General features: G+C 43.1%; 1 protein-coding gene across 2 annotated transcripts in view; it reads left to right on the plus strand.

Annotated features, from left to right (window-relative positions):
• The first annotated feature begins 17 nt into the window (after nt 1-17).
• Nucleotides 18-25,780, plus strand: part of NPR3 (natriuretic peptide receptor 3) — a 60,885-nt gene continuing 35,122 nt past the window's right edge. For both annotated transcript variants that reach the window (XM_019495935.2, XM_019495936.2), the window contains exons 1-3: nt 18-831; nt 5,425-5,547; nt 11,555-11,721. In XM_019495935.2, coding sequence (XP_019351480.1) covers nt 99-831; nt 5,425-5,547; nt 11,555-11,721 — 1,023 coding nt within the window. In that variant the 5' untranslated portion in view covers nt 18-98. The remainder of the gene's footprint in view (nt 832-5,424; nt 5,548-11,554; nt 11,722-25,780) is intronic.

The following is a 25,780-nucleotide window of genomic DNA, read 5'->3' on the forward strand; positions in this document are numbered from 1 at the left end:
CCGGCCGGCGGGCGAGCGCGCATCCATGCCCACACCCATGCGGCGGGCGGCGCGGGCCGGGGGATGCTCGCTGCATAGCCGCGGCCGGTGAGAGCACCATGCCCGAGCGGGGCTGCCTGCTGCTGCTGCTGGGCGCGCTGCTGCTGCTGCTGCAGCCGCTGCTGCTGGCCGGTGGTGGCGGTGGCGGCGGCGGCGCGGGGCAGGCGGAGCCGGCCGAGGAGCGGCTGATCCGGGTGCTGGTGCTGCTGCCGGCCGACAACGCGTACCTGTTCTCGCTGGCGCGCGTGCGGCCGGCCATCGAGTACGCGGTGCGCAGCGTGCGCGGCGCGGGCGGCAGCCTGCCCGGCTTCACCTTCCAGCTCACCTACGAGGACTCTGCGTGCGGCAACCGCGCGCTCTTCAGCCTGGTGGACGCGGTGGCGCTGGCGCGGTGGCGGCCGGACCTGGTGCTGGGCCCCGTGTGCGAGTACGCGGCGGCGCCCGTGGCGCGCCTGGCCTCGCACTGGGACGTGCCCATGCTGTCGGCCGGCGCGCTGGCCGCCGGCTTCGGCGCCAAGGCGGGCGAGTACTCGCACCTCACCCGCGTGGCGCCCGCCTACGCCAAGATGGGCGAGATGTTCGTGGCGCTGTTCCGCCGGCAGCGCTGGGCCCGCGCCGCGCTGCTCTACGCCGACGACGCGCAGGAGCGCGACTGCTACTTCGCCATGGACGGCGTGCACGCCGCCTTCCAGGACGACGCCGCCGTCCAGCTGGCCGCGCACAGCTTCGACGAGCGCGGCCGCGCCCTCGACCCCGACGACCTGGTGCGCTCCCTGCAGGCGGCGGACAGAGGTGAGACCGCGAGCCCGGCCCGGCCCCGGGCAGCGCAGCGGGGCAGCCCCCGCCTCGCCTCGCCCTCCGCGCGCCCCGACGGGGCGGGCTGCACCTGGGCGGGGGGCGGGGGGATGCGGGCACCCTGCGTGTAGGGCGGCCGCCGCAGGGGACAGCGCGGTGTTCTGCTGCGCTGTCCTCTGTTGACACGAAACTCCGCGCCTTTGTCCTCTGTTCTTCTCTGGAAGAGAAACTGAGCCCGGTTGTCCTATGTTCATGCAAACCCTGCGCCTCTGTCCTCTAATTTCCTCTTTAACGCATTCAGTGATGACCGGGTCCTGTAAGATTAGGTTTATAGCATTTGATGTTATCATGTGCATCCACACCTGCGGTGTATGCTGTACTCTTGAAGAGAAAAATAGAGGACATAAAGCCGTCCGGTTTGGTATCAAGGGAGGACAACCGGACTGTCCTCTACGATGGCCACCCTAGTGCTTCCGCACCGTGCCCCGTTTCGGAGGATCCCGAAGAAGATCCTTAGAGCAGTGGTTCTCAAACTTTTTTTTTTTTTTTTTTTTTCCATGGACCACTTGAAAATTGCTGAGGGTCTTGGTGGACTACTTAATAAACTTTTTTTTGTTCTACAAAGCAAAGCACACATTTTAATATCAGTAGTCTTGCCTTTCTAATGCTATGGATGTGCCTGTTTTCTTGAGCAAAATTCTGCGAAGTCAGGTGTAATGTTTGTCAGAGTTAGCCTTAGGTCACCTTTTTGAGGACCACCTGAATACAGCTCGTGGACCAGGGGTGGTTTGCAGACCACGGTTTGAGACCCCCTGCCTTAGAGGGGTTCCTCATGTTCTGGCAGGGGTGGGACAGCAATGCTCGTCCCCCCCTCCCCCCCCCCCAACACCTTCAGACCTGCACAATTTGTTGCTGGAGATGCCAAACAGACTCATTTTCCAGGCTGCTGTCCTTGTTCCCACCACTCTGCTGCTGTGTCCCAGGCAGTGCTTTCAAGTGACTGCTCCCAGGACCTACTGTGGCTCTCTTGTGTTGTCTCCCATTTGTATTTGCATGGAGAAGCTTTTCTCCCCAGGTACTACACAACTGCCTTTTAGGCTGCATCAGTTCAGCTAGTAAAGGGGGGGCACATGCCTACCCTGGAAAAGTTTTGAACCAATTCTGCTGCCTTGCTCCTTGCACGTGGGTGGCCTGCCAGAGACATCACAAAGGGCCAATTTCTGCTCTTCTGGGTCAGTGGGTATTCGGCAAGTGACTCAGTCATTCTAATTACACACCGCCAGTGTCCTGATGGATTCCAGTCTCATATACTGTAGGTATGGGTGCACACAATAACATTAAATACTATAAACCCAATCTTATAGGACCCAGTCATCAATGAATTCAAGTGTTGGAGTAAAAAGCACACAGGCTTTTATGATGAAAGAATTAAATGCACTTTTTGTTTCAGGTGCTCAGAACAACTTGTAGGGAAATACACATGGAAACACGTTTCCTATCTCTCTTAGAAGCGGAGATAGAAGCAGGTAGGAGGGAGACCGTAGGGGCATTAGGAAAAGACAGCTGAGAGGGGATATATTTTGCTTGCCTCTGGAAAAGTTAAGACATGACTCCACCTCAGTTGATCCTAGTGGCAAATCTCACTGACTTCAATGGAAGCAGGACCAAACACTGGGTGAATTCCTGGCTCTGCTCAAGTCAATTGAAATGTTGCCATTCACTCCAGTGGAGAATTTCATCCTTTGTAATGATGGTAGTATTTTGTATTATAGTAGAAATTGGTTTTCTTGAAAAGAGCTGCTTTGCCAACAAGACTGAAAACACATGCATCTGCCCAAAGGCAGGTTTTGGACTGGACAGCAAATCTGTTGCTTATTCTGCAGGTTTTTTTAGTGACTGTAGATGTTCTAAAGCTGAGCGAAGACCTTTTCCTTTTACCCTGTTGAGTCTTACTAAGGAGGTTCCTTCCCTCCTCCTCCCATTCAGCAGACCCCTTAAGGACTGTGTAAGTAACAAGAACACTTTTGGGAAGCAGTTATCAGCATATGAAATACAAGTTCTTCCCTGTGCGCAGAAATAGTGCCACCAACTGACAGCAAAACAACAGGGAGGTAAATAACTTGTAAAAACGTCTTGAAATCATTTCTAGATTGGATGTATCCTACATCACTAAATGCTTGAAATATATATTAGAACAATCCACATGTTTAAATACATTTGACTAACTATACTCCCAAATTAAAAGCTTATTAATTGCAGCACTGGTTCACAGGCATGCCAACTGATGATAATTTTCTGGTACCAGCAATACTAAGCTTAGTTTTTCTTTTTTTTTTTCTCTCTCTCTCCTTTTAAAGAAGGTATTAAAAACAAAACCAAAAAAATTTGAAGGAGGCACTAAACGGATATTGGTCACAATAAGATTTACCCTAAGCCTCACTGGATACATGCATTTAAAATTATTTTTAAATACCCAGAAACATACCACTTTATTAAGCAAAAATAATGTTTTTTTTCCAGTCCAGATAAAAATCATGTTCCATTTAACTCACACAGTTAGCTAGACATCATGCCATATGTCTGCATTAGGTCTTTGTAGTGGTAGTGTAGTTACACTGGTACCAATTTCTTTCAGATATGCAGGGCCATAAACAAGTTAATTACAATACAGTACCAACTGATGGATCTTTCTTGCTCCATTCAGGAAAGCACTTATGTAGATGCTTAAAATTGAGAACCTGCTTAGTGACTTTCCTAAATGAATTAAATGCAACAAATTGCAGCCAGGGAGAACAGACAAGCAAGGGAAAAGAGCCATTTTTAATGAATATAAGTTTTATAACACTGCTTGGCTTTCTTGATGCTTAAAAGCATAACACTTCATTTACAATAAGAAAAGAAAAGGTTTAACTGTAGCAAAAGAAAACAGCTGAACTTCTAATCTCTTGTGTTTTATACACTGCACACACACACTTTGACAGGGGAACTACAGCAGTATAATGACTTTGAAAAATTGTACTTTAAGAAAAGACAGCCTGGAAACTATGAATCTGAGCATTCAAATTAACCTACCAAACCTTCAAGTAACACAATGATGAAGAAAAATGAATGCTTCATACAAAAGCTGGTCTTTTTATTTATGATTTCCAAGACCACTTCAGCTTGCCAAAGCTTTCAGTGATTAGTTCAACAAAGCTCTCTACTGAGTTTTGTTAAATTGGCCTTGTGAGTGCAAACTGGCCCCGGTTAATGCTGGCCAAAACACCAGTATTGCAAACATTTATGCACATGTCTAATTTCAGTACAGAAATGGCCCTAATAACTTCATTGATCTTACTCACATTTGTGGAGTGAAACACTATATACAGTCCTTCCAGGTTCAGAGCCTCAGCCCATGTATTAAAAATATTAATGCTGAACTGATTTTGCTACATATGCTTTACACCAATTAAACTGTATATACTAGTAAGTTACACTTGCAGCCAAATAAATGTAATTTACACGTTTAAAAGCTTACAGAAGAGATTTGCATGCAGTCTAATTGTCTTTGGAATGTATGGGTGTATTTCTTATACACACTAAATATAACTATCATTTCTGATGTTTTCCTGCTGTGCTCAAGTCACATCCAAATAGCTGTTAGTTCCCTGGCATTCCTTTTGCTGCTCTCAATCTATGACTTATCAACACATTTTAAAGCAGAATTTTTTTCCCCACTCTTAGTCATTCCTTTTAATCAAGATCATTAACTGGTGCTGTGGGAATAACTTTGTTTCCACTTTCAGGACAATAATTTAATAGTACATGTGAATGAGGGAAGCTAGAAACTATTTTAAAAAGGCCTCTCACATGTATTACAATTGTAAAAAGTGAGATACTGACTTGGACATATAGTAACTACACACTGCAACACTTCTCCAGCAAGTGATGCAAAACAGAATGCCAAGTGCATCTCTGCATTTAAACTTTGAAGTAATACAATTTTGCTTGGAGAGTAGCTCTCAGATCTTAACAGGGCTGGCCTGTGGAAATGTGATCTGCTAGTGTGGGCCTGGGTGACTGGACAGAGCATCTTTGAATCATACTATAGTAGTTCACATTTTAACAGATAAGAGTTCATGTTTGACTTTTGGGTCATTACAAAATGAGACCTTGAAATTTGTAATAAGTTGTTTCTACATGCCATAGAACTGTACAAAAGGAAATTTAAAATGATACCACTTCATTTCTTAATCTTGAGATTATCTTGAGGTAATTCTATATAAACTTTAAAGCAATAATGCTGTTTTATTATTGCAATACAAGTTATGAAATTACACAAATAAATAAATGAAACCTCATCACACAAAGTAAAAAAAATAAGATAACATTTGGTCTTAATACTTGTGTTTTTCGAAGTGAAGTAGGTGCCTACCTCCCATAGTCTTCTTTGAAAATCCCAGCTTTATTTGTTCACTCTGTTGTCATGTTTCTAAAAATGTTGGGAGGACAGTTCAGGTCACTGTCTCTGGCAATGCACATGCTTAACAGTCTGTTCCCACAGGTTTCAAGAACAACTTCTTATCTCTGTTTTCCACTTTCCTCCACCAGTTGTAATAATGTGTGCCAGTGGTGATACAATAAGGAACATCATGTTAGCAGCTCATCGTCAAGGAATGACCAATGGAGACTACATTTTCTTCAATATTGAACTCTTCAACAGTTCATCCTATGGTAATTTTTTTTCTTTTTAATCCCATTTGGCAACATTTTCTGTAAACATGATAACATTTTTAGATTTGTGAGTCTTAAAATACACCACCACTAATCTTAAAATATACCACTATCTCTGCCTGGCCTTGGAGTCAACCTCCACTTGGATTATGATATTAACAAGAAGGAAAACAGAAGTCATAGCTTGTACTACTTCTGGACTTAAATGACGCTGTATGAATAAATAGAAGTTTTAGCACATAAACTCCCTTTAGAACATAAGACAGTAAGAACTGCCACTTACTGGGTCAAACCATCTTACCCAGTATCCTCTATTACACAATGGCAGAGACTGGAGGCTGAAAGGGAAAGTGAACAGGGTATGACCAGTTTTTTCCACTGTTCCTCTCTCACTTGCAACCTCCAGCATTTAAGGTTTAGGAAGTTCTGACTCAGACTGTACCCCAAACTCCCATGCTTAATTGCTACTGATGCCCCTTTCCTCCAAGAATTTGCCCTTTTTTTTTAAATCTGGCTACACTGTCAACTTCAACAACATGTTGTCACATGAGTTCCACACTTTAAGACCTTCCTTTTGTTAGTTTTAAACTTACTACCTTCTAGCTTCATTTTATGACCCCTAGTTCTTGTATTGTGAAAGACAGTAAATAATAAATCCCTATTTCCTTGCTCTTCACCACTTAGTATTTTGTAAACCCTTCCTATGTTGCCCACCCTCAAGCACGTCTTTCTAAATGGAAAAGGCCGAAGCTCTCTAGTCTCCCCTCATATGGAAGCTACTCTATACCACTAATCATCCTTGTGGTTCTTCTCTGGACCTTCTCTAGTTCTTCTATATCCTTGTTGAGGTGTGGGGACCAGAACTAGTCACAGGAGTGAAAGCACCATGGATTTATAAATGGCATAATGATGCTTTCTGTTTTCTTCTGGTGAAATTGCACTAAACAAAAGCCATGATTATATCGGCCAGTTCTCCCTGCCTGCTGTTCCATTATGTATATCCCATACACAGTATAATGATTCAGATTTAAGTTTTGTGATTGAAAATCTTGAGTCTCTGTTGTGGGCTAGAGTCAGACAATGAATGGGCAGTGGGCAGCAATGGCATAGGGTGACCAGGACAGAAGGTCATTGTTAAGGGCAGTAAGGGTTTGCCTCTATCACCAACAATGCAAGTCTGAAGTTTCAGAATCTGTCACTAACTGGAGTCTACAGATGTAACATTCTTTGGTATTAGACTGAAAACAGTTTTTGCAAAAATACACACCAGCATTTGGTTTTAGTATGCAAACCGAATGAGACATGGGCAGCTCCAATCCACTGGAGCAGGATCATTTAAATTAAATAAAAAGTAATACTCAAGCTACCAGAGTTTTAAATAATATCAGACAATTGAACTAGGGGAATTCACTGGCCAGGAACCCAGAGATTATTCAAGTGTTAAATACGTTTTTAACAGCAATAAGCTTTTCTTCAGGTATAGAAAGAATATTCTCTTGATTTCAATTTACTTAAGTTTAGCTCAGTGTTTATTTAGAGTTGAGTCCTTATGTGGGAGTTAAAATAGGAGGAAAGTTTGCTTTTCTTTTCCAGTCTTTGTATAAAAACAGGGTGTAAATGAGATCTATACATTGTAAGGTCTTGAAGAATGTGGTAACACACAACAATCGTTTTGGTTTTTTTTAAATCACTGGTATTTCCTTTGTCTAAAAAACGCAATGAATTTTCAAAGCAAACTATATTTTGATAAACTGCCTTTTTTGAATAGTCAGCACATATAAAGTAGCCCTATTTAACTAAAAAGCCATTTTTAAATGTTGACTTGTGCATTTTAAACCAGTTCCCAATATCTATCCAAAAGCAGTTGAGAATCTGCTTTCTTTTAGGGAAATTACTAAGAAGTACAGATGTAAAACAAGATTAAAAAGTGAGAATTTCAATAAAAATATCTTAATTTCTCATTTGGATCTTGATTCAAAATGGGTGATTTTAAATCAAACTTTGAGCATTGTAAACTGAAGGAGTGAGGGCTTGCCTGGATCACTAGCCACAAAAGCCAAAGTCCTAGGATGAAATCCCAGCCCTACTGAAATCAGTGGGAATTTCGCAGACCAGTATTTGAATCCCTAGCTGTGGCTGGAAACCACTGATTTAATAACTACTTCAGTTTTTGATGGCGCATAATTACTACAGACAAACATTGCTGTATTTAGTCTTAGCACATGGCTGAAGGAAGCAGTCAAGCTCACTCTTGCAGTGCAGTCACATATACAAGATGTACACACACATGTTGTAATTAATTCAAATTTCTGTGCCCAAGGACATATCTATTGAAAGGTGTCCTTAGTTGGTAAGCACATTTTCCCAAAGGTGACTCAGCACCCTGATGACAGAATTAAGGGACCACTGTCTACTTGAATTTTTATGCCACTAATTTAAGAAATTACCTTCTGATGCAGCATTATTTAAATAGCATTTCCTGCCAATAAAAAAATCCTTTAAAAGAATCATTAAAAGAGTTTTCTGCTTCTCTAATGTTAGAAGGGTCTTTCAGCGAGGGGAAAAAATGACTAACTATGGAAGGGGAACAGAGAAACTGACTGTTCACAAATTCCTGTCAAATGCATAAACAGACAGAAAATACAAAGAATCCGCCCGGCATTAGCCCCTTTCAATTCCAGTAACATGAGGATATTACTGGAACTGTAAGAGGTACAGACTTGTAAGACAGAACGTGATTTACAAATAGATATTGCCCTTTTAAACAAAAACAATTATCATTTTTGTTGTCCTTTATTGTTCTTAAAACTTCTAATCTGTACAAAAGAAAAAGCAGGTATTTCAAATGCTGAGACAGTAATAGCAGCTTTCTTCTTTCTTTTCTTAGAAAGTATTTTAGGTGCTGCTCTGAGATGTCAGCCCCCAGCAAAGGTCTTTGAAAGAACATGAAATGTGTGAATTACTTTAGGAATTTAATTAAGTAAATATAGCTGCTAGCTCCACAGTTACAACAGCTTTTCAATTGCATAGGATTAGGTCAGAATACAGCACAAAAGTCTGTTCATGGTTATGATCAGGCTGTACCAATACCATGGTTCCTTGGGACGTAATTCTTCACCTTTTGGTCCTCTTCATGCGTAAATGCAAAGCCATGGCAACCATCCTGCGTATTAGAAGGCTGATGGAAGTTCTCCAAGATTGTAGTCTTTCAGATCCAAAGATCTGGCTCTGGGAGGGGTTTCCTGACCTCAGCTCCTCAAATATATGGTTAGTGTTCTGTCACATTCAGGGACAGGTTTACACTTGTTATTGGCTGGGGGCGAGGGGGCACTGAACGGAGGAGGGAGGACTTGTTCCTGTTTCTGAACAGGATGAGGCCCTTGGTTATTTTTATCCTGAATTTGTCACTTGAACTGGCAGTAGTATCTCCTGGAGCACATACATTTCTTTGGACAGCAGAAATACAAATGCTTTGTGTATGTGGGAATAGAAAACTGTGCTGCTTGGAGCATGTTGTGGGTGTGTCAGCTGCTTTCATGCACTTTTCAGAGAGATGCTATGGAGAGCTTGCTGTAAAAGGAGGCTAAATTAGTTACTGTTAGGGTGACCAGGGTCTAACGGTCACAACCTACAGTTGTGAAGAGGATCACTAAGCCAAGAGTCATGGTAGCTTAGAACCACACAAGAATGTGTTGTTGGCCTTTGTGGGCGAAGACGACCGCATCCAGCATGGGCGGGGGGAGAAGGAGAGAGAATAGAAATGGGAAAGAAACAGGGAGGGAGAAAAGAAGAAAAAAGGAGAAAGAGAGAGGAAAGAGAAAGGAGGAAGGCGGCGGCTACGTTGCGTGGGTACATAGGTGATTTATAAGCTCAATCCTTGCCTTGAACAGTCTGCTGCAGCAGGGGCAGGAAAGCAATGAGGACTGGGTACAAGAGGTTTTCATTTTCCTGGCCACACGTTTCTTTACTGCTTCTGCCGTGCGTTGCTGTTCGAAGACCAGTGCTCCATTCTGGATGAATGACCTCCAGGATGGATGGTCACGAGCGATTTGCACTCATGACTCCAGGTCAATGCTGAAACTTTAGGGACAACTTTAGGGTGTCCTTGTACCACTTCTTTGGTGCGCTGTGAGAGCGTACTCCATTTTGACAGTTTGCCGTAGAAGATATTCTTCACAAGAATTTATGGCACAAAGAGAAGCCAAAAAGGGGGAAACAGCTGGTTAATAAAGAATTAGAGAAGGTCCTGTATAAATGCTGCCAAGATGCCAAGATCGTAATCTGTAAGGACTGTAGTTATGAAGCAGTGTCACAGTGCTGTGCTTTAGGAAACAAAGACCTTTCTGGGATAGGGGAGATAGTGGAAGGAAGCTGATGTTTAACTTGGCTCTCACCAGGGGCTGGATTGTGCCTGTAACACAGCCCTTTGAGGTGGTAAATAGCTGTAGGGTCCCAGAAGCAGCACAGGGAAAGAATCTGTCTTCTAGGAAGTACTGTTCTGCTCACTGCATCTCCAGTGTTCAGGGCAGGAGAGGGAGGAGAGTCATTTGCTGCTGACATGAATCCACTTGCCTTACCCCAATAATGTCTGAGCAGCATCACAGCACATTCGGGAGTAGGGCAAGTAGAACTCCAGGTCCCACCCACTCTTGATCCAAATGCTTTTGGAGAAAGTAGAGGATCCATGAGACTTCACATAGGACCTGAAAACCTTACTTCCCTTATACCATAGTGTTGGCCTGATGTCTGAGTCAAAGCTGGTGGAAGTTGTGGTGCCTGGCTGCTGCCAACATTGGCGTCTTCTCTTGTCTTCTGTCGCTTCTCTTCCTGGAACTGAACCACTTTCTCTCTTCCCTTACTAAGCGAGGTGACCACATCCTCCCTCATCTCAGGGCCCTCTGTGTCTCTGAATTCAAAACCTCAACTCCTAGTTGTGTTCTACTTCTAGGCTTTGTACTTCTAGCCACCAGTGGCTTTTTAATTCCAAAAATAAAAGTGACCGTCTCAAATTTAATTATTTTTAAGTGCTTACACACATGTTGTTTATGACACTGTTATTCTCTCAAAGCCTCTTTTTATCACTAGTATAGAATAAAGTTAGAATCTGATCCAAGTCAATGGGAGTCTTTCTGTTGACTTTGGTCCTGGCCCTCAGTGCCCAGCCAATTCACAGGAAGTTCTCAAGACATGACAGGTCCAGGCAGGAAAAAGCATTTAATAATTAAACACAAGTCACCTGCTTCTAAATTAAAAAAGCTCCAATTACAATTATTTGTTTGAGTTAAATTGGCCAACTGGAGGCATTAGGCCTAGGTGTGTACACTGCAGGAGAAGGCATGCCTGTTGTTAGGGGTTTGTTTTAAATTTAAAAAAAAAGCAGGGCCCACCTTGTAACCACTGTGCATATTGCAGTACCAGTTGATTTTAGTCGGAGAGCTGTGATGTATAAGGTGTGGCCCTCTGTGATATCCTTTCAGGTAACTTTCAGTTTTCTACTTCCAGTTAGACCTTTTTGACTTTCCTTCAGGTCACACTGAGAGTCACTTTTGGACTGATTGGGGACAGAATCCAGGAGATTTGTCTCCCTTCCACTTGTTCTAACTTTTGTCTCTGTATTTAAGACGCACTACATTTCTGCATCTGAGCATGTTGCTTGCTTCTAGCTAAATCTAAGTCCAGATGTTAACAGTGCAAGCAAAGAATGGTGATAAAGACTCTTTTTTCTTACCACACTATATTGGGATTTTAACAGTACATCATATCTACAGTTATTTCAATGTTGTTATATTAGTGGTTCCTCCCCATCTTGCTCCCTTAGCATCAAGCAGCATGTTTTACTCTCTTTTGAACTTGCCTCATAGCACACGTTGGAGTGGCATCAGTCTTGTACATCACTAATGACTCCAAGCAATATATAGAAACATATGGTGATATTTCATCAGAAAAGGAAAACAGTCCCTTTCTGGTAACTGACTTGGAATTCCAAATATGTTTATTTCTCCCTTAGGAAATGGCTCGTGGAAGAGAGGAGACAAACACGACCTTGAAGCGAAGCAAGCATACTCATCCCTCCAAACGGTCACTCTACTGAGGACAGTGAAACCTGAGTTTGAGAAGTTTTCCACAGAGGTGAAAAGTTCTGTTCAGAAACAAGGGCTGCATGAGGATGATTATGTAAGTACTTGATTATGAGCCTGGAGCTCTTAGCATTCTCAAGAACACCTCCTGATTAAACTAAGAGTGACAAAGTGTCCTGCACTGTGTTAGGCACATACCACCTGGATTTAGCCATGGACCTCACCATTGCCTTTGTGAACAATTTTTCTGATAACTTGGTTTCTTCCACAGCTAAAGACAATTTCTCCCCTTGCTTTTTCACAGTCATACACAACAGACTGCCCTGTCCTTGGCACTTTATTCTTCAAGGAGCACATGAGGGGGCTCTGTACCTCTCCCTCTCATTTTGACCTTTCATCTTGATCCTTTCTGAAGTTTTATTTTCTTTCTTATTTGACTCCAGCATTCCAGAGTGACTTCTCTCGCTTCATTTCTTTAACTGAATCAGGGTCCCAGAAAGTTATACTTTCTCTGTTGTAGCTAGTGATTTAACCATTCACTCAATTGCCCTGCATGCCATAATGAAAATGTTGCGTGTGTAGTTTTTAAATTGTCTAAATACATACATACTAAAGATGCCCCACAAAGCTTGATAAATATTTTAAACCTGGACATACCACTGTCTTCCAAAGAGGGAGAAAGGACACTGAGAGTGTCTACACAAGATGCTTGACTACACAGACTGATCTACTGTGCAGTAAAGCATCACCATCTACACATGTGCACATTTACTGTGCAGTAAATGACTCTTCTGTGCAGTTAGTTACTACCCATAAATACAGGTAGTAAAGCATATGTAGATGGTGGCCAGGAACAAATTTGTCCTGGTCAGCCCCTGCATTAGGGGGCCACAGGGGATGGGTAACTCCCCCAGTACTTGCAGTACTTAGCTCCAAGCTCCCCCTAGAGGCTGGGAGCTGAGCAATGCTGGGCCGGGGTAGCACTTTACCCCCTTCCCCACCGTCCCGGAGCTGAGAGCCAAGCAGCACTAGGAGTCTGGAGTTCCTTGCTTTCCTACCCAGGCTGGGGCTGGCCATGAACTGTCTGTTCTACAGCAGGTCCCAGATAGCTCTGGTCTGCACAAGGAGTTCCCCTAGCTGGCTGGGAGCTGTCCTGTTCTGGGGCAGGTCCCAGTCAGCTCTGGGCTGCACGAGTTCCCTGCCCAGCCCAGGACTCTCATGCAGCTCAGAGCTGGTTGGGACCTGCCCCAAAATGGGACAGTTCCTGGCCAGTCCCGGGCTGTGCAGAGAAGCCCCACTGAGCACAGAGCTTGTCCCCGTGTGCATAGGGCAGGAGAGCTCTGGAGCTGCAGCTGTTTCCTAGCCCCATGTACATCAGGACCCCTTCCAATGTGTATGGGGCCAGGTAACTAGGAATAATGGGTGCAAACTAGTGAAGAGTAGATTTAGGTTAGACATTAGGAAGAAATTTTTTTGCATTAAGGGTGGCCAGAATCTGGAATGGGCTTCCAAGAGAGGTGGTGCTATCACCTAACTTGGAGGTCTTCAAGAGGAGGCTTGACAGTCACCTGGCTGGGGTCATCTGACCTCGGTTTTCTTTCCTACCAAGGGCAGGGGGTCGGACACGATGATCCATTGTGGTCCCTTCCAACTCTACAATCTATGAATCTATAAGAGACAGCTGCAACTGGCAGAGCCCTCCTGGCCCTGTGTGCATGGGAACCAGCCCCATGCTTCCTGCCAGCCCCCAGGCTAGCTGCATGGGGGCAGAGCAGGGTAGAATCAGCCCTGCACTGGGCTGCTCCTATAGGGAGCAAATCCGCTTCCAAGAGGGAGCATATGTAGACGTGCTCCTGGTTAGGCTTACTACACAGTATTTTTACTGCACAGTAAGCCTACTTCAAATTAATAGCAAATGTAGACATACCCTAGGTTTCTTGTAATTAGGACTAAGACTAGGATGATGCTTCTCCGTATTAGTTTAGAACATTACCATCACTGAAAGTCTGGAGTTACTTTTTTGAATGAGCTTGCATCGCCGTTGAGAACAAAACAGGAACTTCTACAATATAACATACACATTAGGTTTCCTGCATATTGGTACAGGTACTTCTAGAATACACAGTCTTCTCCATCACAGGGAGTAAGATTTTCACATCAACTTTAAAATATTCCTACGTGGCTTGAAAAGAGAGTGTGACACATACAGTCCTACAGGAAAAATGGTCAGCAGAGTAAGCTTGTGAATCCACTACCATGACAGCATTGTGCAGAAAATCTCACTAATGCTGCTGCTGGAACTTTTACAACATTTATACAGGAGATAAATGAATTAGTATGAATAAAAAAGCTTCTTACTTGATAAATTTAGGCAGTATGTTATGGTATTTTTAAGATGATTCAAACATTGGATTTAATTGGCTTCTTTAAAAGTGAGGAAAGCAGGAACAGTAAATGTAAATAGCTTGAAAACTGTAATTGTGGGAAGAAGAACAAGATCTCAAAGCAAAGCCGTACTAACTTGCCATCCAGATTAATAAATCTGAGGTCCTTCCCTTTAAGCACTGTACAATACTACTTGTCTTCAGAAAATCTGCACGTACTTTTTAAGGCATACATTTTATTTATATGTGGCATTAACTGGAATACGGTAATACTTTCAAGAAACTAATAAGCACACTTATTAGTTTTGTGAACCCTAAAACACCATTTTATTGGTGTTTTGTGTTCATTTCAGGTTAATGGATTAACTATAGACAGAATTTGACACGCAAGAGTGCCATTAACAGGAGAACCCCCTGCCTGGGTTTAGAACTGGTACAAGGCACTAGACCGTAATCCCTTGTGCTTCATATTCTTCCCCGCTTCCAGGCCTCTTTGCAGTCATTAAAATATATAACAGGTCTGTTGTAAATATAGGAGTACTCTCACTGGAAGTCTATAATGACAAGTAGGTGGTAGATACTACGAACTGTCATTTGAAATGAAAAAAAAATCTTGGGATCTGGTCACCCAGAAAGGCTTCCCATCACAGTGTATGACCACACAGAAAGAACAACTGAATGAAAATAGTGCTCTAATGATGAGGCTGTGATTTGAGGAAGCTCATTCAGATTTGCATATGTTGCACAAAATAACTCCTGTAAGACAGGGAGAATAGTATCTTCTAGAGAGCTTGGAGGTATATAAAGGAAAGAGCAACACACCTTCACTCCCTACAGCAGAGCCCCATAGCCTCACTAGTCGAGAGCAGTCAGCTTTATATCTAGGGAGCCAAACCAACAAAATGACTATGTGGCAGTTGGCTAATGATGACAGATGGACTTACAGGTTCCTGGCTAGTTCACAGGCTGAAATGTGGGGGTGAGGGAATACAGTTGGGAACAGGCAGAAGAGGTATTTAAGATCCTGCTGGATGTGGAACTCTCTTTGGAGGACCATGCATATATTAGTTCACTGTTGAGCTAAATGTTTGGATACAGTGGCATTGCTAGCAAAATATAAACTCTGGCAGGAAGTAGAATTAGTATGTTGCATGTGGGAGTTCCTATCTCAAGCTAGGATATGGAGCAGTTCTTTTGTTGGCATGTGTTTTTGCTTCCCATATTGGAGTATGTATATCTGTACTGCCAAATACAGCTGTCATTTATCAGACTATAGGGGCTTGTCCAGTCAGGGATGAGTATCAGTAGTATCCATTAGTTCCTGTCCATGATAGTCAGTGCTCCAACTCTGAGTAAAAGGCCATCTACCTACAGTAGTGAGTCTCTACCAGGGTGCTGTAGCAACCTGGGGTTCCTTGAGATCCTTTCAAGGGTATCATGGGGTGCTGCATAATGTTAGTGCTGTTAGGTGTACAAACATGATTCATGGGATAAAACTAGAGATTTCAAACAGGACTCCACAGTGTTAAAAATACTTTAACCTGCTGTGGTCTGAGTTCTTTGCAACAGAACAACAGAAGAATTGCTCAATTGCTTTACTGTAGTTAAAAAAAAAAAAAAAAAAAAAAAAAAAAGTAAAAACTAAGAGCTGGCATTTTCTGAGGAGTGCTTTGAGTCCCTTGAGGAGTGCCCTGAGGCTAACAAGGGTGCCTTGGAAAGATTGAGAACACTGACGTAGAGCTACAGGCAAAATGCACTGGCTTTGGCTCCAAATAAAGATATGCAATTATTGAAATGGTACCACTGCTCATGATACTGCACAGTTGTAATAGAAACCTTTCCATAGAAATTTCTCATATTCTCCTAATTAAGAGGGAAAAATAAACTTTCAAAGGGGTGTTACGAGGTTAAAACATCAAACTGCTTACCTCTACACAAGATATTTACTACAAAGCTGACTAATTAGCTCTTCAGTAAAAAATATCTTGGTGTCTACATGCGCGTCCCTATTAGGGCACAGAAAACTAATAAACTGCAAAGCAGGGTAGTACTTGTAAATATATGTGTAGACACTGATGGGGCTGGCAGGGGCACAAGGGTGCTTCACTGTGGCATCTGCTTGCTGGCCAACCCAATACTGATGCACCCTCGTGCCTCAGCCAGCCCCTCCACAGTACACTGAGCCTGGCTGGGGCTGTGGCTGCTCCAACTTGGCTCAGTGTGCTGTGGTACAGGTGCACATATAAATGGTGTATCCAGGAGCTTCCAAGGAGCAATAAAACTGGAGCAATAAACTATATGCAATAAGCTTATTGCTGTGAAGTTTATTTCTGTGTACTAATGGCACATGTAGATGCACCCATTTATAACAAATCATTATCCACTTTACTAATCCCTGAAAGTACTAAAAATGAATTACTATAAATGGTCTCACTTACTTTTCATTATTTTTTATTTTTATACTTTGCATTGCATCAGTTTGGACAAAGGAAATAAGGTGCTTTGTTTTTTCTCTGCTGATTCTCATGCACCAGCTTAGCACTGTAATGTTTGAGCTGTAAACGTTGCAGGGAAGTGTTACAATCCAAACATGTTTTTTAAAAAAGTAAATACATGAGGAAAAATAACAGCTTGTAGAACTTTTCACACGTACACATTACACATGCCCATGCTTCCCCCCACATACCCTGAAATATGTGCCTTGGTTGTCTTGTCACTCAGACCTTTTAACTAGGGTTGTGAAAGGTTAAATAATTAATCATTTAACCAATAAGTGCAGTGATAACTGGTTAGCTTGCTGGTTATCCTTTAGCTTGGGGTAGGCATATTCTGGCAGGGAAGTGGGGTAAGGAGGTTGTGTGGTGCCCCAGCTAGAATCAGAAGGCAGCAGAGCAGTCAGGAGGGAGGAGCACATAGGAGGGGAGGGGAAAAGGGGACTAATACCCATATCCCAAAGGGAAAACAACCTAGTGACTCATCAATTAAGCAATTAGCTGCTGGTTCATAAGTGTTCCCTCCCTGCCAGTGCAGGGCTTCAAGTGGGCTGTGTTATATGGCTGGGCTTGCCTCCTCAGCTAGGTACAGACATTCAAAAAGCCTGAATTGATTCAACCTTTACAGGTTAGTCTAACCTGACTAGGCTGAATCAGTTTCCAACCATATAAATAATCCCTCTGGACTGAAGAAATTCAGGCACATGCCTGCAGTAGCTCAGGCTGAAAGCCAGGGGGCACTAGAGCAGCCCTCCCTTCCCATGCACAGCTGAGCTGAAGGGGGTGTAAACCGCGAGCCTTCCTGCAGTCCCAGGCTTTCCCTGGCTCGCTACTAATGGGCTGGAGGGTTGCTAGCCCCCAGCTAGCACTGAGGCAAAGTGGGGGTGTGCAGCGCATGCATCTGTTGCTGATACAGAGCTTTTCAATCTCCCTCCCTGCTTCTGTATATTGTCTTTAGCAAACTCACAGGCAAGCAAGCCGGGGGTGGGGGGGCTGATAATGGTGTCACCCTTATCTCCATGTTTATCGCCCCATTAAGAAAACAGAGGGACAGTACCAGCTACCTGTTGATTCAGCACAGACCCACCATGTGGTCTACTAGCTAATACACAGACACCTCTCCACAAGGCAGAGGGGAAGGGGGAGGGAAGGAAACAAACAATTCTTAAACAGGTTTTCCAAGGAAGGACATCAAGCAACCTGTTGAATAGCTCCAAAAAGTCTGTCTGCCTCTGTCCTCTCCCGTGACAAAGACTGTAGCCAGCATGTGGTCTGTTAGCCAATGCTGATGTGTCTGTGAGGGAAGGGGGAATACCTGCTTAGCACAGAGTGGAGAGGAAAGGTGGGGAGCAGAAGCCAGGCAGATGCCTTCAGAGACTGCTGATCTCCAGCGAGGCAGCAAAGGGGAGGGGCTAGCCTTGCTGTGGAGCAGAACCCTGCACAGCCAGAGAGCATGCCGAGATGCTGTAGGGCTCTGATTGATCTTAAACCAGCAAGGGGTTTGGGACAGACATTGCATAAACCGGTTTGAGCCAAATCAGTTAAGTCTGATACTACATTCAACCAGGTTTATCTCAAACTGGTTTCAGCCACTTTCAAACTGGTTTGTGTGCACTGAACATCTGTTCTGTTACAGGTTTAAACCAGTTTCTGATCACTTAAGCCAGTTTATGTGTAATGTCTGTCCCTAGCCCTCCCTCCCTCTTCCCTGTCACAGGGCTTGGAAGCAGCTTCCAGCAGCTGCTATGTTATCAATTAATTGTTTAATTAGAGGAGGTTAAATTAATATTTTTTCAAAAATATATTTACATCTTTATTTTTAACGTTCATGGAAAAGGAAGTGACAATGCCAGGTCCATGGTATGCTGACTCTTACCCACTCCTAGAGAAGTCTTTCAGTAAGCTGGGAGATGTTGGGGATGGCTCTTCCCCACTAGATATTCCTCCACCAGACAAAATCAACTGTGGAGTTTGCGGAAAATAACCATAGCGGGAATCTTTTTGACAATAGATGTCAAAGGGAATCCATAGGCATTGGGTTGAAACACTCAGTCTCTTCTTCATATAGTTGAATATATCCCTCATATCCAGGGAAATTAAATTGAACCACAGATTTTGTTTCGCTATGCCAGGTTTTGCAGTGTAGGGGAGAATAGGTCCTAAATGTATGGCCTAAATTGCCTGACAGTGACACTGACAAGAACAAATTACCTAACATTGCCATCTTTTCCTGGATGCTTGCCATTGCTAATTGTACAGGCATTAATGCACTACATGGAAAGGGCATTTTAAAAATGAAGAACATCAGAGAACAGTACAAACAGGAGATGCCCAGTAACAGCTTTCAAACTTTTGGACCACCGAACACATGCTGATGGCCTGCGGAAAGCTAGCACAGCACATGATGCTGGTTTTTCTCCCTTTTCCAAACATTCTGTTTCATAGAAAGTAGCTAAAACCACATAAAATATTTTAAATTGCGGTTTTTGCCTTCTGGCCATCAGGAACACGCAGCAAGCAGCAGGGCCAATGGGCCCCTCCACCACTCAGTGGCGGGGAGTGCATGGGGTGAACTCTAAAATTAAAGAAGCCTCCGTGCCACAAGCTGGGCCTGCGATTTTAAACCAGGCCCCACAGACAGTCATTCATGACGATGGGGCTGGAAACAATGGAATTCTCCAACATATGGCTAAACATGCCATGTAAAGGCTGTTTCACAGCCAGCCCAGCCTGCTAATGAATGTTATTAATATGTTATTGATTTCCTAGCTTGCCCTGCTCATCTGTAGCAGTTATCATGTTAATGTGAGGCCAGAGTCTTAAAAAACAATAGGCCAAAGTGTCAGAAGCCTTCAGCTCCTATTCTTAAACCCTACAAAAGGCTAGACTTTTTTCCAAGGGGCTCAGCAGCCAACATGCTCTTCTTTGGAAAATCTGTTCATATATTTTAGTGCCTAAGTGGGAGCTGACCTCTTCTGATCATCTAGCCTTACCTGATGATGCTGAGTTCTTCAGAAACAGTCTGTGGAACTTCCTTAATGACACATTACAAGAAGCATGTCCTGCTTCCTACCATCCTGGTATCCACTACAAAACTCCTAAGAGGGGACTTCAGTAAGTATAGGATTTAGTCCTTTATGTATCTGTAACTGCCACTGATGTCAATACTGCCAAATCCATATAAGGATTATGGAAGACCCTTCATAGTTGAATCTTCCTAACAATCTAGCAGGTACAGATGGTCAGAACTGGGGAATAGTAAATCCAGTCTAATTTTCTTTTCTATGCACTTAACCGCTAATCCATTTAAGTTATTAATATAGTAAGATGATATTAACAAGCTCTGTGTAGACTGATTTGAGATCCTTGGACTGAAGGCAGCATGTAAGAAAAATATACCAATACCGAGGGCCAAATTCTGGTGTTGAATACACACACATACCTGCATACACCCCTCCCATAGAAGACAATGAGAGCTCTGTGCATTTATCAGAGAGCAAAATTTGAAATGGACTCTGTACTGCTGTAAGAATAATTTAGGACAGTTACCTTAGCTAAATTTTTTAACAGAATAAATAGCATTTCGGTTAATGTATATGCACAGCTCATTTTATTAAATAATGCTGAACACTTAGTGCATTGGCTTTAGACGTCAGTTTGAAACTTCTTAATGCTACCTCTGTTCCTGGCTTGGGGTAGGATTCAATAAATCCTTTTTTATGTCCTACCCAGTATTCTGCACTGAGATGATTTTATAACCTTGGATATTTGCTCTTTTGAGGTTAGCAGGCCACCCATGGCTTGTTTTTTCTTCTTATTTAAAAGCTGAAAATTTAACTAATTAAACAAACATTTCAGCTGTGTTAACTACATGACAGCATTGTTTGCTGGGTGGATATGTGGATTTTGTCTTCTCTACAGCCCTCTTCTCAGTGCCTAAAATGAACGCTAGGAAAAGAGAACCAAAGGTCAATTTGCCTCTGTCGTTCTCTCGCCCAAAAAATGTGAGCAGAGTAAGAACTACATAAATTATTTAGATCAGCCAGATGCTACTACCTTTTAGGAGGCACAAATCTGTTACTTTTAACATTTTAAGTCTCCTAAATGAGAAATGGCCCAGCAGGGAGGCCTCTGAAGCAGTTCTTAGTGCTTCACCAGTTATCTACAAAAGCTATGTGGGAGGTAGCATCAATCATAAGTTTATCAGCTCATCCATAACATCCGTGCCAGAGTTGTTCCCTAAGTGTATTCCTTATGTCATTCTTTAATTGGGATTGTAGGCTAACGAAGATAAGGGCGGAGGGAAGCAAGCAATTCAGCAGTCACTTAGAAGGTAAAAATATATGCAGTGTGTGTATGTTCCACTTGTCTTTCTCAGACTGAGCCAGGCAGGATTAATGACAGGCAAGCTTTTGTGTCTTCGGACCAGAATAAGAGAGGGTTTAAAGGGGGGGAACTCTCTGCCAGAGAATAATTTGTTCAAATGAATAGGTCTATTCAACAGCCAGAGTGCTTTGCTAATTGTGTTTGAAAGAATAAAAGCCAACCCACAAGTTGCTTTCAGCAGCAAGAAAAAAAAGAGTTCACATGCCAGCTTATTAATATGATTAATTCTATCAGTAAAACATACTGCTATTAGTCAGGATATGGAAGCCTGATTTTTCCACCCATTGAAGTCACTGCACGTTTTCCCACTGACTTGAATAGGAGGGAAATTGGATTCCTAATTACAGTAGGTACTCCGTTTTTTTTGCCGAAGGTAGTGCTTTCACCACTTCCCTACTTGCCTCAAAGAGTATCTCTTGCATTTTGGGGGTCTTAAACAAAAACCTAGAGAAATGATGCTTGCAACTGACACGCTCCAAAGGAACAGAATTAGTGTACCATTTTCTTTTATTTTTGTTGGGGACGGCTCCGATCAGGCATAGTATTTTTTTAAGTTATCATGCAACATGAACCAGTTAATGGAAACTTTTAGATCTGTCTCAATTTAGTAGCATCTAAACTTATCGGGGAAATTGTAAGTGAATCAGAAGTGATCTTCATATACACGTTGTATATGTTCCATATTTCCCCAGTGTTTCTATTCTTGTTTCACAGACATTCACATTCCACTTCAATAAGTAAACATAGCAAACATTTACCTCTGTGGAATATTAGCATGAAGACAGAATGCTCCATGTTTAAAAGGCTTACCAGAAATGTACCTTCTCTTCTACTAACAACATGTGAAGGTATATTTCACAGCAGACGCCTTCATAGTTGCACTCCTTTTTTGTTACTGCCTCTGTGCATTACTGTTACAATGTCAACAAAAGCTAACCCTGGCCAAATCCTGCCCTCATTTAAATCAATAGCAGTTTTGTCATCGATTTTATCTGTAGCGCAGGCTTGGATCTGTTGACATTGAATCAGAACAGTGAAACTGTATGCACCTCTTTTTGCTCAAACTAACATTTTAGAAAAACAAGGGTGTTCACTAACCGACTGACTTTCTAGCACCTAGTATATCCACTAGATTTCAGAATCCCTACATACCTTATGAAACAATAACATCCAGCTTGAAGTTTCTTATTTAAGAGCACAAAAAATAAATCTAACGTCAGAAAAGATGGCTTTATGTTCATGAAATTCAGTCAATAATGACCTCAGGAGCAGCAAAGAGTAACACAGTTCCATAAAAAGAAGCACAAGGTGGCAGTTTTGATCTTTTTTTTTCCTCTGGAGAAACATTTGTCTCTATGGTGAATTGGGAGGTCACAGCCCTGGGGGCTCACATTCCAGCTACTGTAGAGGATTACCTTTATGGGGAACTGCAGCTGCAATAAGATACCTTGGATTAAGATTTCATCGTTTCAGAATTTACTGGAGTTTAGTTTTCTGGGAGGGTTTTGCATTTTGTTTAAAGGTAGAACAGAAAAGGTTCAGTTGCAAAGTATGGCCCTGATCTTACAGAAACCTCCATATGTGATCAGACCTGAACAACTGAAGAAAGGGGGTCACCTGTGCAGAGCCCCTGAGCACTGAGAGCCAGCTAGCACAAATTGGCATAGTTACACTGATTCCAGTTAAGCTGTTGTGAATTATACCATCTGAAAGCCTGACCCCATAATACAAAGGTAGTGGGGAGTCATCTAAGAATAGTTAGATGGGCTTGGGGTAGAATTGATTAAGCAATGTGTTCATGATATTATACTGCACATAAATCTTTATTTATGACTTGTTAGGTGCTGATGGAGTTTTAACACTAGAAATCACAGAGAAAGATCTAATCCCTGTCACATAATGGTTTATAATCAAAGGCCATGATTCTGCTCACACGTACCTACATCACTAATCCCACTGAGATTGCTCTTAAATTTATTTACTTGCATAATTATGTGTGCAATGATCCTCAAAACAGTATAAACATGGGAGAGGGTCTCCAGGTTAACATGGAGCGACGGTGATATTTTTTAATATAAAGGTAACAAGATTTCTGACTTAGATGGATTCATATGAAGAGCCTGGTAGCAGCACTCTGCTTTAGCATGGATTGTGAGAGTAAAGAGGGTAGAATTCTCATCCACAGGAAAAAAGGAGTTTTAGGGATCAGGGGAGAATATCTTTTTGTCCTTCATTCTCCTTTCAGCAGAGTATATTCATCAATAAATATTAATAAATTGGGAAAAGGAGCACAGAGCAAAATGAAAAGGTTCAGTTCATTCCAAGAGGAAAAACTAACATGTGAATAGAGATTGATGGGGAAAAGAAACCAAAAAACCCTGGGATTCTTTACATCAGAGAGGAGGTGAATAAAAGGTAACATGAGAAAGGTATCCTAAACAACAAGGAGGCAAGTTGGACGCTTCTGTTCTTCCTTCTTCCTAATGCATGAACAAGGAGGCATTAAGTGGAAGTGATAGGCAAAATCTGTAGTATAGATAATAGGAAATATATTTTTAACAAAGCATTCAGTTAGCCCAGGGCTGTCCAACTTCAAAGGTGGCTGGGGGCTATACACTCCACGGGGCACTCCAGCGGGAGCCACACTGGTGGGGAGATCAGAGACCCCACAGGCTGCATGCCACATGGTACCCTCCACCCCTGTACCACAGGCAGGTGGGCCCCCCTCCCCCTGCTGGGGCATGCATCTCACCTTCAGCTCCCCAGCCATGGGCTCCCCCAATATACTATGCAAGATGCTGGGGCTCCCCTGGAAACCAGAGGAGGGAGGGGGAAGCTCCAAGTCCTTGGATCCTGCTGCTTCTGCTGGAGGAACAAGGGGTAGCAGTGGTTGGAGGCCCCGGGAGCTGCATGTTAACCTCTTGTGGGCCACGTGGGGCCCAAAGGTTGACAGTTGGACAGTGCCGAGTTAGCCCATGGGACTCCTGCCACAAGTTAACTTTGAGGTTAAGAATTTAGCAGGATTCTGTACTGGATCAATCCTTTATGTGGATAACATGAATATCCAGGCTTATAAGAGTAAAGTTGAAACAATATAAGACACTTGGCATAGTTGTAAATCCCCAGGTTTCAGGGCATAAAACTACCTCTCACTTTGGGAGCTTGGAAGAATCATTCCTTGTATGCAAGTTATCCCATAACTGGCTACTGCAGGGTTTCTTGTAACATCCTCTGAGGCAACTGATGCCTTTTCATTTTGCACCTTAGTGACCCCTTCTCAGTTATGTAGTTCAAGAAACAGTAAATCAACCAAATAAACATTCTTTATCTGATACCCAGTAATTAAAAAAAAAATCTCTCCACAAACATTTGAAATATTTGAATATGGAAACATAATTAACAACAGCCTGAGGATTTGTATGCACCAGATGCCATCAGGTTTTACAAGTTAGTATGCACATTAAGCCTGGTTTTTAATAAAAAGATCATTTGCCATGGCAACCTCTGCCTCAGGTGTGCTCTTCCTAAAGATACACACATGCCAATATATTTTATGGAGTCTTTGAACAACAGCAGGACTGCTGTTCAAAGTGCCTGCAGTAAAGCCAAACCTTGAAAACTTCCAAACAACTCACTGAGCAGTTAATGAAATTAACTTTTTTTTATGAGTGTGAATTCATGAGAAAGTCCCATAGATTTGGTAGAACTTGGTATGATTTCTTTAAAATATATATTCATAGCAAGGATTTAATTTGCTATACAATTATGTAGGCTTTGGGAGTAACATTATATCTTGCGTTAGTTCCAAGAACTCTATTAGTTTCAGCCTTAGTAAATAGTAGTTACATTTACAAGTATATTTAATAGTAAATACAAGATACTTCAGGATTAGAGGCTTAGGGCTAGATTCACAATGAGGATTTAGGAGCCTAAATGTCTCTGTAGGTGCCTACCTCAAAAGGTGCTTCTGGCATTCACAGAATCCATGCCTAACTTGTATGGCCATGTGTAGACAAAACAAGGGGAATGTGTGTACGACACTGTAAAGCGGACTAAATGCTTTTGCACTGCTTTAATGGTGTCGGTGTTTGCACACCTTGGGGGTGTATTGCACATTAATTCCAGCCACTGTAGGAAATTTGGCAGTGTAATGCACCTTAAATGATTTGGGGCTCAGCAAACTAAAACTCCTTCAAGGAGTTTTAGTTTGCTGCCCCTACAGCTGCGGAGTGAAGCACCAGGCTCTGTGCAGCTCCATGGCTCTGCAGGAAGCCCTGTAGGCAGCCTGGCAGCAGCCCAGGAAGGCAGGCTCCACTCAAGAAAAGCAGCAAGCCTGATTTTCCTCGCCCCACCCCCAGAGCCTGCCTGCCTGCCTGAGCTGCGTGGGGGCCTGGTGTTTCCCTCCGTGGCCCGCTGGGACAGCCTGAGATGGGTGCCTGCAGGCGGGTGCTGCCTGGGGGGGACACCGCTGCCGGAGAGGGAAGCACCAGCCCCCTCCCGCAGCCCAGGGACTGCTCTGCCCGCTGGCAGCTCACTCTCCCCTCCCACCAGAGAGACAGGTAAGTGCAGGGTATGTGTACAGCAAGGGGGTTTACTTCGCCTTAAATTGAAGCGGTGGGTTTAAAAACCCACCGCTTCAATTTAAGGCCCCTGCTTCGTCTCCTAAGTATCTAAATTTCCTCAGTGCCTGCCTTTCAGATGTTCAGTGCCACTATCAGTCCTAAACTCCATCAGGATGGACATTCCCTCACATATCTTAATTGCCAGGTATCATTCAGAAGTGTTCAGACTGTTTCCAATCCCCCTCAAAACACAACTGGAAAAGGTGGTAAAAACCATTCCTCCTTTAACCAACTGAAATCAACTGAAGAGATTTAAGTTAATCTTTTGTCAT

Source organism: Alligator mississippiensis, chromosome 3, assembly GCF_030867095.1.
Source record: "Alligator mississippiensis isolate rAllMis1 chromosome 3, rAllMis1, whole genome shotgun sequence".
Taxonomy (NCBI): Eukaryota; Metazoa; Chordata; order Crocodylia; family Alligatoridae; genus Alligator; species Alligator mississippiensis.